Below are 13,673 nucleotides of genomic sequence, written 5' to 3' on the forward strand. Positions count from 1 at the left end.
CTTTTCAATCCCCCCCTCCACCCCCTTCTCCCGCCCCGTCCGTTTTCATTGGCTCCCATGGTGAGTTTATTTCTGTTTGCGGGAGATTCTGGCCTAGTGTGACCGGCCCTGGGGCCCGGTCGGGTGGGGAGGTGCCTAGGACTTTTAGGGTCCCGGCACCAGCTCTCTTCTGGCCCCAGCTGGGAGTCCCAGGTTCGCGCCAGCTGCACGCGCAGTGCATGTGGCACATCTGCTCCAGTCTTGCCCACCCCCAGCTGTGAGGACACCTTGCACCTGCTGCGGCTGCACCCCATTTCCCTGCAGCTACGGGGCTGAGTCCCCCCCCCCCCCGCCCATCCCCCACGGTGAGGCTGCGACAGGGGCAGGTGCGCGGCGTGCCCGCAACTTGCCCTGAAGTTTTCCTCTGCAAATGCACATTGAGGCTAGAGAAAGATGCCGTGAGGTTTGGGTGCACGTGTCCTTCAGACTCCACTATTTGGGGGATATGAAGACTTCACTAAAAATGTAGGCCTGTTTCCTAGTTCGTTATCGTTTTGGAAAAGCCTCTTGGAAGTGGAAGCAGAGGCCGACTGTGCACTGGACCTGCAGAGCGACCCACTCCTTCCAATGTTGTTTCCCTTGAGTCAAAAGCCACTCCCACCCCTGACTTCCATAGTCCCAGCCTTTCCCCGACTTCACTCCGTAATCAACACTGAAAGGCTGGTGTGTGTGGAGCTTGTATTAGACCAGTGATGTTTAACTTGGGTTTCGAGACCTCTGAGAAAGGGTCTCTTGCTCGCAAAGCCCGTCTCTGTAGGCCCTTAATCTTGGGTTTCTGCATGACATCTATCCTTAAACAGAAAGGCAAGGATCCAACCATACTTCAATGGACCCCCAGGGCATCTTGAAGGCGTTTCCCAAGCGAAAGAAAATTCATGCAGAGCCATCATCAAAAGCACTTGCGAAGATTCCCAAAACGGAAGCGGGAGAAGCTGGAGGTGAGCTGGCCCACCCTGAGAACTCATGCACTTGAATCCTCAGCCTTTTGTTGTCCAGAATCAGATAATGGAAGTGGCCTTACCTGTGTACGGCTGGGATCTCCTTATACCTACTTATATACGCTTTGGTCTCTTGTTGAGAGTCTCATTGTAACCTTGACTTTGCCTTATCCCCGAGAATGAATGACTGTAATCAGTCCTGATCCTCCTGTCTCAACCTCCCTAGTGCTGGGCTTACAGATGTGCAGCACCACATCCAGCTGCTGTTTGTCTTTGTTTTTCAAGGCAGGGTTTCTCTCTGTAGCTCTGGCTGTTCTGGAACTCGCTCTGTAGACGGAGCTGGCCTCAAACTCAGAGATCTGCCTGCCTCTGCCTCCCGAGTGCTGGGACTAAAGGTGTGCGCCACTATAGCTGTGCTTTGTCTTTGATAGGCCATTTGCTGTGTTATCTTCTCCACCCCGAGAGCTCCGTGAGAAAATGTTCCCTGATTCCTCAGGAAGTGGCCCTTAGAATTCTTGGTTGTGTTAGAGGCAGCCCCAGGAGCGAACAGATCCCCCTGAGTCCCTGGGCTTGTTCTAAGCTGTTTTGCCACCGAAGTTGTTAAATAGATGGCAGAGGTTTTAAGGGGTTGGGAGTGTTGGTCAAGTCTTCTAGACTGAGGGAAGGAACTTGTAATGGTAAGAAATGTGTGCTTTGCTGGAAAAAAAAATAGGTAATAAAATGATTTTTGAACTGTGTTCAAAGCAAGAAGGCTTCATTTATTCAGTCACAAATACTTACAGATGACCTGTGACATGCCAAGCACTGCTCTCCTTTACACCAGGAACAGGACACGCAAACTCCTAACCCCTGCACTCAAGTGACAGCCCTTGAGAAAGTCTGCTGTGTTTGTGGTAGAATTCTTTGAAGGCATTTTGCTCTTTGGGTGGCAAGAAAATAATTACTTTGAAGGGAGGCGATTTCAAACGGTCCATTGTGACTATATTTGTAAGTTTCCCAGCTCAGTGACATATATACATCTGTAATCCCAGCACTTGGAGGTAGAGGCAAGAGAATCAGGAGTTCAAGGTTATCCTCTGCTACGTAATGAGTTTGAGGCCAGCCTGGGCTACATGAGACCCTGTCTTAAATAATAGTAATGGTAATATAATATTAATAATAATAATAAGTTACGGTAACAGACATTTGGCTCTCCTCTCCACAGAATGGCTGAGCTCCTTGAAGGCTCACATTATGCCCACTGGCATTGGGCGAGCCCGGGCTGAGCTCTTTGAAAAGCAGATTATCCATCATGGCGGCCAGATATGCTCTGCCCAGGCCCCAGGAGTCACTCACATTGTGGTGGATGAGAACATGGACTGTAAGCGGGCTCTCCGACTCCTCAGACTACCCCAGCTGCCCCCCAGTGTTCAGCTGGTGAAGTCAACCTGGCTGAGCTTGTGCCTGCAGGAGAGAAGGCTGATGGACACGGCTGGATTCAGCCTTTCCATGCCCAAGAGGTGGGTTGCCTCTAGCCTTTCTCAGGTGTTTGTTGATAGCATCTTGAGTTTCCATCTTGAGTTATTCAAAAACAACTCCTACTTTTTAAATCGGACATACCTGGAAACGCAAGGTTTCAGTGGAGAGAAAGATTGGGGATAGAGACAGGTGAGACTTTTGATACTCTGCCTGTGACCTCCCTACTCTCTAGTTCCTTGGACCAACCACAGCCCAGCATGGCAGACCGAGGCTCTTCTGCTCCTGACCCCCAGGAGGCCGTATCCAGGACGACCCTCTCTCTTCCTCCTCCTCACACCAGAACTGCATCTCCTCCTCCAAAGGCAGAAAAAGCACCAAGAACCCCAGCTCAGGTGAGACGCTCCCAGCTCAGGGCCCTGACCACAGAAATGGGAGGGCCTGGTGCTTATACAGAGAATTCTAGGTCTTTTGATTAAGCAGCTGTTCCTCTCTTCCCAACATTCATCACTTCTGCATTTACCAAGCCATGTCTACCATACACTGCTGGGAATCCCAGGGCTCTGGAGGAAGCGCTGTGGAGCATGGCCTCACACTGAAGAAGGCATAAGCCCAGCGCAGCCTCATCCTTGAGTCAGAGTAGGAGACACCTACCCACCAAACACAATCCTCGATTTTGAGGAGGACACAGATTTATTGTTTCTTCTGTTTCCAGCTCAGTTCAGATGATGAAACCAGTGATGAGGAAGGACCCCAGGTTAGCTCAGCAGATCTGGAAGCCTTGATCAGTGGGCACTATCCCACTTCCCCTGAGGAAAATGGTGGACCTGACCCAGCCCCAGAAGCCCTGGAGAAGTGGGTCTGTGCACAGCCCTCGAGCCAGAAGGCAACTAATTACAACCTGCATATCACAGAGAAGCTAGAAGTGCTGGCTAAAGCCTACAGTGTCCAGGGAGACAAGTGGAGGACCCTGGGCTATGCCAAGGCCATCAATGCCCTCAAGAGCTTCCACAAGCCTGTGAGCTCCTACCAGGTACTTGGAGGTTGGGGAAGAGGCCTCTTCTTATTAATTAGTAGTTGATGGCTGTTTGAAGATTACCTACCTAATAGAAATATGTCTTTGTATACCTAAAAAAACTTAACTAACATGACTATAAGTTTGATTATCCTAGATGACTATTAATCTGTATTTCTTAATTATACATTACAATTTCAAATGAGCTGTACAAACCTAATACCTTAAACAAGAGTAGAAATATACATACAGTATAACAAAATTAACTTTAAATTTGTATCAGTAAACTAAAATCTATAGCAATGTAAAACATTTCAAACAAGTTGTTGTCTTTAAAAGTAGATTCAATAATCTACCCTTTCATCCTATCATATCTATTCTATCCCTTTTTCTTTAGAAAGAGATTACATTTATAATCAACCTCCTTTAAATAAAAATAAACATTTATAAACAATATTTTGGGAATTTGGGTATAACTTCTCATATTACTTCCTGCTGGATGGGGTGATGGCAATCTTATGGGGATCCTGAGAAAATTAAGAATTAAGGTCATGTCCTGACTGGAATAGTCTGTGAGGCTGCATTGTCCGAGCCAGTTGACTTGAAGCCATTCTGGATGTTGGATCATCTGGGCCATGGTGGTATTGGAGACCTTTTGGGGGTCTTGGCTGATCAAACCATATTAGCCTGGAAGCAATCCACAGGTTCTCATCTTCTCACAGGTTTTGTGGAAACAAAAGCAGAACCTCTTTCCAAAGCAATGTATCCTTAGACACAAACTTTGAAGTCAAGATACTTTTAAAATATATATATTGGTGTAACTCAGCAGCCTTTACAATCAAATGTCTTTCTGCAGTTAAAAATTCCAAAGATAATATAATCCAGACTCTGTGTGTGATTTCCATCTTTACATGGCTTATTTTTTATATTACTTTTACTGTCTCTTTAAAGACTTTATTTTTTTAAACTATTTCTTTATATAACTGCATATACTTCTTTTCCTCTCTCTTCTGAGCCTACATATATTTTTACACACAATGTAAACTGTTTACAGGTTTATTCCATTTGAATCTGTCTTTTTGTGAATCTATTGCTTTAAACTGCAGCATGACTAGGACAAAAGCCTTGGCTGCTGACTCCACCCACCTCAGCTTCCCAACATGGCGGAGGTAATTCACTGCCAACTCTGGGAGCCATGCTCTCTGCTGACTCTGGGAGGCAGTGGGTCCATGCCTCCATCCAGCAGCATGTAGCCCAGAAACAACCTCCTCCTCCTCCTCCTCTTCCTCCTCCTCCTCCTCCTCCTCCTCCTCCTCCTCTTCCTCCTCTTCTTTTTCTTCTTTTTCTATACTATCAAAAGCTAAATCCACCACGCAGTATGTTGCGTGGCTTAGAGATGCCACTGTGTACCGTGGTGGGAATTGCCATGCTGTAGCTCAAGTCTGCAGGCCACTGTGTCTCTGTACCTTGGCGTCTCTAATCTCGGCCCACATGAGACATGAAGTAGAAAACTTTGGATGGCTGTCCAGGCAGCCAGCTGTCTCTGTCATTCTAGATTTTTGGAAGTTGCTTACAATGCACTTCCTGTTTATTTAGGTAATATTATACCCTTCTGGGGTCTTTGATGTAGTTGAAGACTAGATGGTTATAATTATAATTTTTCTTGGTTATTATAAAAGATAAATTAGATATGAAACTTTAGACTCACAAATATAGGATAGATAGAATATTTTCTTTTATTTTGCCAAATACAAATAGACTAGATATTGTAACTGTAATTTTTGCTTAATAACTGTTTGTTATATATAATTTTACTATGTTAAAGTTAAAGCCTTCCTTTTTGATTAGACAGAAAAGGGAAAGTGCTGTGGGAGGTCTTTCTGTATGCTGTGAATATGTGTTGCTCTGATTGGTTGATAAATAAAGCCATTTGGCCTATGGCAAGGCAGCATAGAGGCAGGCAGGAAGTACACGCAGATAGACAGGAAGAAGAAAGGAGAGGAGAGAGAGACGCCAGCCTGCCACCCAAGGAAGAACAACATACTAGTAGACCAGTAAGCCATGGAGCATGTGGCAAAACATAGATTAATAGAAATGGGTTAATTTAAGATATAAGAGCTAGCTAGCAAGAGGACTGCAATAGACTACAGTTTGTAAATAATATAAGCCTCTGTGTGTTTACTTGGGTTCCAGTGGCTGCAGGACTAGGCAGGACACAGGAAAACTTCTGACTACAGATGGCAGCACTAGTCACCAATGGACATTGAATTTAGTGGTTAAGATTTTATAATGGGTGGGACTTACACAGAGACATGCTGATAATATTAAAAAAAAAAAAAAAAAAAAAAGGTAGTTGAAAACAGACCAGCAAAATTGTTAGACTGGGAAATGGGTGCTTTGGGGTTTATTACACTGTTCCCTATACTTCCAAGTGTTTTTATATAATAAGTTTAGCCAGGTGGTGGTTGTGCATGCCTTTAATCCCAGTATTCAGGAGGCAGAGGCAGGCAGATCTCTGTGAGTTTGAGACCAGCCTGGTCTACAGAGTGAGCTCCAAGACAGCCAGGGCCACACAATAAAACCCTGTCTGGAAAAACAAAAAAAAGAAGTTTAAAGCCAGTCATGATGGTACATGTATTAGACTCTGGAGTCCATTCATTGTGGACTCTATAGACAAATTCTGCTTTGTCAATTTCCCAATCATTTGAAAGAAATTAACAACAGTAGCCCATTCACAATGTTTTTGTAAGGTTGAAAGATGGTCCCAGTAGCACAGAATGAGATACAATAACCCCTAGTCAGTATGGTACAGTAATCCTTAGTCAGTGTGGTACAGTAATCCTCAGTCAGTGTGGTACAGTAATCCTCAGTCAGTGTGTTACAGTAATCCTCAGTCAGTGTGTTACAGTAATCCTCAGTCAGTGTGGTACAGTAATCCCCCAGTCAGTGTGGTACAGTAATCCTCAGTCAGTGTGTTATAGTAACCCCTCAGTCAGTGTAGTACATAGTTGTGATGATGGTGGTGTCAGTGGTGATGGTGATGAGCCCTGTCATTTTCTGGCCTCTCTTTGTTGTTTGGTTTGTTCTTTTCTTTTGGAGATAGAGTCTCTGTATGGCGCCCTGACTGGTCTGGAACTGGAAGATCTGCCTGCATGCACCTCTTTCTCCAGGACTTCTGGGATTGAAGGCATACACCTGGCCCTTCTCTCTACTTTTATTGCTGGTCTCTGGGAACCAAAGGACGAGTTCCATGTGGAACTCATTGCTGGGCTGGCCTTTGGGCAGATCCTCTGCTGAAGGAGTCAGATTCCCTTCCGCTGGCTCTCCCTTTCTAGCTTCTCACTCCTCCTCTGTACTACTTCTTCCCTAGGAGGCCTGCAGCATCCCAGGAATTGGCAAGCGGATGGCTGAGAAGGTCCTGGAGATCCTGGAGAGCGGGCATCTGCGGAAGCTTGACCACATCAGTGACAGTGTGCCTGTCTTGGAGCTCTTCTCCAACATCTGGGGAGCCGGGACTAAGACTGCCCAGATGTGGTACCATCAGGTCACACCCTGCCCGTCTGCCATTTCAGTACAGAGCCTCTGACCACATCCCTTCTTCTTCTCCTGCAGGAGAAGGGTCCTTGTGTGTTCCTACCCTGTGTTCTCATGGGAATGAATCTCACTACAAGGGGACTGCTTTTCAAGGACACCAGAGTTCACATGGGTCCCTCTCTTGTCCCCAGAACAGTTGTGTGGCTTAGTGTCCTTCAAGTGTGGACAAGAACAATAAATACATTACTCTGTCCCACAAACTATCAAGGAACTTTCTGTTTTTTATTTTTATTTTTTGAGGAAGTATCTCGCTATGTGGCTAGCCTAGAACCTGCTATGTAGACCAGGCTGGCCTTGAACTCATAGAGATCCACCTGGCTCTGGCAAGGGACTTTCTAAGGAGCTCAGGCTTTGGGCTCCATGTCTAAAAGAGTGCCTCCCAAGCCTGGTCATGCCAAGAATGATCTTGGGAGCTGGTGAGAGTGAAGGCCAGACCTGTTGTAGACCGAGGAATCAGGGAGCAGCCTCCCCAGATTATGGCGTGTCTCACTGAAGAGAGGCTGGACTTGGTCAGTCTTGCCTTATGTCTTCCCTGGCGGTGGCTGTGACAGAACCGCCTGTGCCTTCTGGTCCATCCACTGCATCGGTCCTGGGTGCTCATAGCCTCCTCTCTGGCTGTTTTTTTTCCAGGGTTTCCGGAACCTAGAGGACATCCGCAGCCTGAGCTCCCTGACTGCTCAGCAGGCCATTGGTTTGAAGCACTATGACGACTTCCTGGACCGCATGCCCAGGGAGGAGGCTGCAGAGATTGAGCAGACAGTAAGCATGGCTCCTTGAGCACTAAGGAGAGTGAAGCCTGAAGCCAGAGGCCCTGAACCCCTAGCTCGGCAGCCCCACAGGCAGAAGTTAAGGGGTTGCCAGAGACTGCAAAGAGCAGGTTGAGACCAGAGCTGTAGGCCCAGAGGACAGCGGGTGGAGTTGGGCACTGCACCGCCAGCCCTGTGGGTGAGTGGTCTCAGGGTCAGAGAGCAGAAGCACTGGGTAGCCTAGAGTGGCACAGACACAGTCTCCAGGACTGGGATGTGGGAGTTTGAGCAGACCAGATTAGGGGCGGGCCAGAGGTGCGCTTCATTGTCCTTGAGAGCTTGATGAAAACTGGGGTCAGGAGTGGTGGCGCACGCCTTTAATCCCAGCACTCAGGAGGCTGAGGCAGGCGGATCTCTGTGAGTTCGAGGCCAGCCTGGTTTACAGAGTGAGTTCCAGGACAGCCAGAGCTACACAGAGAAACCCTGTCTCAAAAAAAAAAAAAAAAAAAAAAAAAGACAAGAAAAGAGAAGCCTGGCCTCCTCCCCTCAAAACGCACAAATGGCCCAGGTGTCTGTACCTCTTTGCACGTGTGTGAGCTCTCTGAAGCCCCCGAGGCTGCTCAGAATTGGTTGGGTTCAGATGAAAGCTCATAGGTTTGGGGGTGGGCTCAAGAGAGCACGGCCAGGACTTAGTTAAGGGTAAGCCTGGTTAGGAGTTTCTCCCAGGGTTCTGTTCTATTTGCTGTTAATACTTGTGATTGTCAAGGTCCAAGTGTGTGGTTCAGAGGTAGAGTGTCTCAGGCTGAGTGCCCAAGACCCTGCTATCCCCAGCAGCGCAGAAAGAAAGAAAAAGCAAAGAGTTTTAGTTGGCCAAGAAATAAGGTTTAGGGGCTGGAGAGATGGCTCAGAGGTTAAGAGCACAGGCTGCTCTTCCAGGACCCAGGTTCAATTCCCAGCACCCACATGGCAGCTCACAATTGTCTGGAACTCCAGTTCCAGGGGATCTGACACCCTCACACAGCCATACATGTAGGCAAAACACCAACGCACATAAAAATAAAAAAAATTAAAATTAAAAAGAAAGAAAGAAAGAAAGAAGGTTTGGCCAGCTTAAAGGTTTGGTTTCGAGCAGGGAACTAAGTTTATAAGTTTATATATAGTGTTGAGTCAAGAGAGACAGGATGTCTCTGTTGTTTGCTCAGCTGGTGTGGGGCAGCGTTCTTTCCCTTTGGCCTAGGGTCTTGGTGAATGATAGCTGAATCAGCCTGCGGTCTGCCGTGGAACTATGGGACTGTGCTGGATGGATAGATAGGCCCTATTGTGTGCCCATCACCAAGCTGGGCTGCTAATGATGACACGTCACTCAGCTACGGTGTCCAGGCACAGAGAATGCCCATTGGAACCAGGCTTCCCACTAGCCTGCCCACAAGTAGGGCTCCAGCTATAGGGATGCTGATGGATTACTCATCTAGGCCGCCTCTTCCCATTCTTTTGGGAGGCCCAAGAAGGGATTGAAGGGATTAGCAGAACTGCTTGTCAGGTCAGGGGAATTGAGGTGTCCTGGCTGTGAGTATCCAGAGCCCCAGAAACCTCAGTGTCCTGCAGTGGGGGTGGGATACATCTACATATAAAAGGCCTCCACAGCGTCTGGCAGAGGCTAATGGGCTTATTCCTCCTCAGTCAGGCCTTTCAGATCCTTCTAGGGACAGGCCAGTCTCACCCCTCCTAGAAGGGTGTGGGCAGCTCCTGCCCCCCCTTTCCACAGGTGCCTTGGTATTTTTTGCTTCCTTTTCTCTCAGCCAGGTTGGAGGCTCTGCCAGCCCCCTGCTCAGGCCTTAAACGCTGACTCCCACACACTGCCATCAGCTCCAAATTCATAGGCAGCTTGAGCTGCAGGCACGTGGCTTTTTGTTATCAGTGGATTTTCACAGGCCTAGCCTCCGGCCGGGTGCGGGTTGGAGCCAGAACCCAAAGAGTGTCCCTCTGTTCTTATACAGAGCCTTTCTGCAGAGTCAAAGCCAGTGTCTTCAGGCCTCTACAGGCTTGTCTCTACGGGGGCCCAGGCGCATCCCCTCAGCTTAGCATAAAGCATGGGGATAGGCCTGGGACGTGGTGCAAGCCTTATGCTGTCATGGGAGAGGCCACCAGCCTTTCACTCCTGCCCGCTCTTCCGCAGGTCCGGCTGTCAGCCCAGGCCTTCAATCCTGGGCTGCTGTGTGTGGCCTGTGGCTCTTACCGAAGGGGGAAGGTGACCTGCGGGGACGTGGATGTGCTTATCACTCACCCAGATGGCCGGTCCCACCAGGGCATCTTCAGCCGCCTCCTGGACAGCCTTCGGCAGCAAGGTATTCACTCTGACTTGGGGTGAGTAAGCTGGAAGGGGCATCCGTGTCCAAGGTGTACCTCTAAGTTCGCAGTTTGAGACATGCTGTGGGGGAAGGGCTTTGCAAGAATCCCACCTCTTCTGGGGCCAAAGACACTGTAGAACAGGTGCCCCGCATCCCTACAGGTAGAAGGTCTCACCTGTCCACCTTCCATAGATGTGCAATTGGGCTTAGAGAGGCAAGGTCCCTCACCGTGGAAATGAGTGAGCTGGGAATAGAGAATGCTGGGGTCAGGCGTCTTGGGAGGGTGCAGACAGGGCTGGCTTCTTGCTCTACTAGACATCCCTTGTATTGGGCCAGGGTTCCTCACAGATGACTTGGTGAGCCAGGAGGAAAATGGCCAGCAGCAGAAGTACTTGGGTGTGTGCCGGCTTCCAGGGCCCGGGCAGCGGCACCGGCGGCTGGACATTATCGTCGTGCCCTACAGTGAGTTCGCCTGTGCCCTGCTCTACTTCACGGGCTCTGCTCACTTCAACCGGTCCATGCGAGCTCTGGCCAAGACCAAGGGCATGAGCCTGTCAGAGCATGCCCTCAGCGCAGCTGTGGTCCGGAACAGCCAAGGTGTCAAGGTGGGGCCTGGGCGAGTGCTGCCCACCCCCACAGAGAAGGACGTCTTCCGGCTCTTAGGCCTGCCCTACCGAGAGCCGGCTGAGCGGGACTGGTGACCTAGGGCTTGGGCGAGGGCAGCCATGCTGTGCGTGTGCCTTATCTGGCCATCCACCACCGCTCTAGCTTTGCCTAGCTTAGCCATGCTCCTTCAGTCACCCGCTGCCCTTAGTGAGCCAAGCCGGGAGGTTTGGGCCTGCAGGAAAGAGCCAGGCTGATGTGCGCGCCTGCAGGCCCTCTCCTGGGCAGGATGGTGTCTGCTGCTGACCCTCCACCTCACCACTGCTCCTGGTAATGTTCAAGCAGAACAGGTGGCTGGTTTCATGCCAGTTTCCTGTGCTGAAGGCGTAGGCTTCCCCTTCCACCCCAAGACAGAGCTGGATGCTGGGAATCGGGGAGAGAGACTGGGGGTGGGGAAGAGGGAAGCCCCTGTGGGTTCTGCATCTTCCTAGACCCTTCACAGTAGGAGAAAGCCTGCGGATTCCCTCACCCACTCACTTCCTGTGCAGCTGGAGCTGCTGGGGGTGGCCTGCCCAGACTGGGAGGACTGCTTCTGAAGGCCCTGGGGCCTAGTAAAGTGCTTTTGACATTCAGCTGCCTGGTGTCTGTGAGCTACAGCCTCCACCTGTGGTCCCTCACCCCAGCAGAACAAAGACATCAGAAAGCCACACTATCTGCCTGCTAGTCAGGCCTGGCGAGTCAGATCCTGAACCCCAAACGGGGTCTAGGGTGGATGGTGAGAGAACCAGAGACAGACACAAGGGGCCTTCTCTGTCCACCCTTCAGCAGCTCCTGTGGCCCTGAGATGGGACTGCTGGGGGACAGGAGGTGACAGTGTTAGAGAAACAGTAAGGACCACGATCTGTCCACCGTGGATAGGAGTGGGGAGGTTGGGGCTTACTTGGAAGAGGAGAGGGCCAGAACTACCGGTAAGGAAATGGCAGCCGGCTTTAGGGGAGGAGCTGGGAGGAGCGTGGAGCAGGTGGGAGTGAGTCGGCAGGTGTGCGGCAGGGGTCTGACACTCTCTCTCTCTCTCTCTCTCTCTCTCTCTCTCTCTCTCTAGCATTGCAGGACAGGAGAACGGGGAAGGGAGGGTGTCTGGAAGGAGGTTTAAAAAGTCAAAATCTTCCATTGGGAGATTTTGAGGTGGAGCATGAGGCAAGCTTAAGTCCAGAAGCTCCAACTTTAGTCTATCAAGTGTAAAAGGTGTGCGCGTGTGTGTGTGTGTGTGTGTGTGTGTGTGTGTGTGTGTGTGTGTATGTCTGTGGTGTGTGCATGGCGTTTGTGTATATGCTATATGTGGTGTGTGTGTGTGTACGCGATGTGTGGTGTGTGTGTGGTGTGTATGTGTGTGTGTGCATGTGTATGTATGTGCATGGTGTGCGATGTGTGGTGTGTGTGTGTTTGTGTATATACGATGTGTGGTGTGTGTGTGCGTGGTGTGTGTATGTGCATGGTGTGTGTGTGTGTGTGTGTGTGTGTGTATGTCTGTGGTGTGTGCATGGCGTTTGTGTATATGCTATATGTGGTGTGTGTGTGTGTACGCGATGTGTGGTGTGTGTGTGTGTGTGTGTGTGTGTGTATGTCTGTGGTGTGTGCATGGCGTTTGTGTATATGCTATATGTGGTGTGTGTGTGTGTACGCGATGTGTGGTGTGTGTGTGGTGTGTATGTGTGTGTGTGCATGTGTATGTATGTGCATGGTGTGCGATGTGTGGTGTGTGTGTGTTTGTGTATATACGATGTGTGGTGTGTGTGTGCGTGGTGTGTGTATGTGCATGGTGTGTGTGTGTGTGTGTGTGTGTGTGTGGTGCGTATGTGTGTTGCAGAATCCCAGAGTTGGCTTTTGCCTCCTTGGTCACAGTCCTGGCCTCTATCTGGGCAGAGGTGCATATCTATAATTATAATTCTAGATACTCAGAAGACTGAGGCAGGAAAATCCTAAGTTCTAGGCTAGCCTGGGCTATGTAGGAAGTTCAAGGCAGCTCAAAGAGAACAAAACAGTTCTGGACCCTTAGCATCTTGAGATCAGACCTCCAGCTCAAGCCTAGACCCCAGACACCAAAGTTGGGGGACCTGGCTTGCATGAGTCCTGCTGGGGAAGGGGTGGAGCTCACTGCACACCAAACTGAGAAGTAGCCACATCCAAGGACCCGGAGTCCCTGTGAGGTGCCAGTCTGTTTGTTTGTTTGTTGTTTCGAGACAGGGTTTCTCTGTGTAGTTTTGGAGCCTGTCCTGGAACTCACTCTGTAGCCCAGGCTGGCCTCGAACTCACAGAGATCCACCTGGCTCTGCCTCCCGAGGGCTGGGATTAAAGGCGTGCGGCGCCGCTGCCGCCGCCGCCGCCGCCGCCGCCGCCGCCGCCGCCGCCGCCGCCACCACTACCACCGGGTGAGGTGCCAGTCTTTACACAGACTTCCTATTTGCGTAGAGTGACTCTTAGGGGTAGGAGCATGGACTGCATGACCTACAAAGGAAATTTCCAGAAACACTGGAGGAATAGAGCTGACTACTCGGGAGTTCAGGAGTTCACTCTGTTCCTCACCCTCACCCCCTCACCTGCCTTAACTCCCTTGCCCCGGGAGACTCAGAATCCACGGCGCTTCAAACATGCATGCTCTTGTCTCATCTGATCAGGGCAGCAGACAGTCCTGTGCTGGAGAGAAAATGCCCATACCTTTCAGGGGTCCATGACACTGGTGTCCTGACTGCAGTGTGGCATGAGGCCACAGAGGCTGAGCTCACTGTTCTGAGATAGGCAGCCTAGAGTGGGAGAAGGGGTGGCCCTTGAGTCCTGCTCAACAAGGAGTGTGATGTTAGCGTTCTGCAGCCACTGAAAGCCCAAATCCACCTCCTGGCATCCCTGCCCTCTTCCTTCATAATTTTCTGAATTTTAG

At 50.0% G+C, this 13,673-nt stretch overlaps 1 protein-coding gene across 2 annotated transcripts; it reads left to right on the forward strand.

The window, feature by feature from the left end:
* The first annotated feature begins 26 nt into the window (after positions 1-26).
* On the forward strand, positions 27-11,370 carry Poll (DNA polymerase lambda). 2 transcript variants are annotated; one of them, XM_059257209.1, is made up of 9 exons: positions 27-60; positions 840-977; positions 2,182-2,476; positions 2,668-2,827; positions 3,148-3,465; positions 6,818-6,991; positions 7,672-7,800; positions 9,964-10,132; positions 10,472-11,370. In XM_059257209.1, exons 2-9 carry the CDS (start codon positions 866-868, stop codon positions 10,834-10,836), a joined length of 1,722 nt encoding a protein of 573 aa, XP_059113192.1. In that variant the 5' UTR covers positions 27-60; positions 840-865; the 3' UTR covers positions 10,837-11,370. The 2 variants fall into 2 exon arrangements, with proteins under 2 accessions (XP_059113192.1, XP_059113201.1); XM_059257218.1 differs by lacking the exons at positions 27-60; positions 2,182-2,476; positions 2,668-2,827; positions 3,148-3,465 and adding an exon at positions 1,852-1,854 and having other exon boundaries at positions 915-977.
* The last annotated feature ends 2,303 nt before the right edge of the window (positions 11,371-13,673 follow it).

The sequence above is a fragment of the Peromyscus eremicus genome, chromosome 1 (genome assembly GCF_949786415.1).
Source record: "Peromyscus eremicus chromosome 1, PerEre_H2_v1, whole genome shotgun sequence".
NCBI classification, from domain to species: domain Eukaryota; kingdom Metazoa; phylum Chordata; class Mammalia; order Rodentia; family Cricetidae; genus Peromyscus; species Peromyscus eremicus.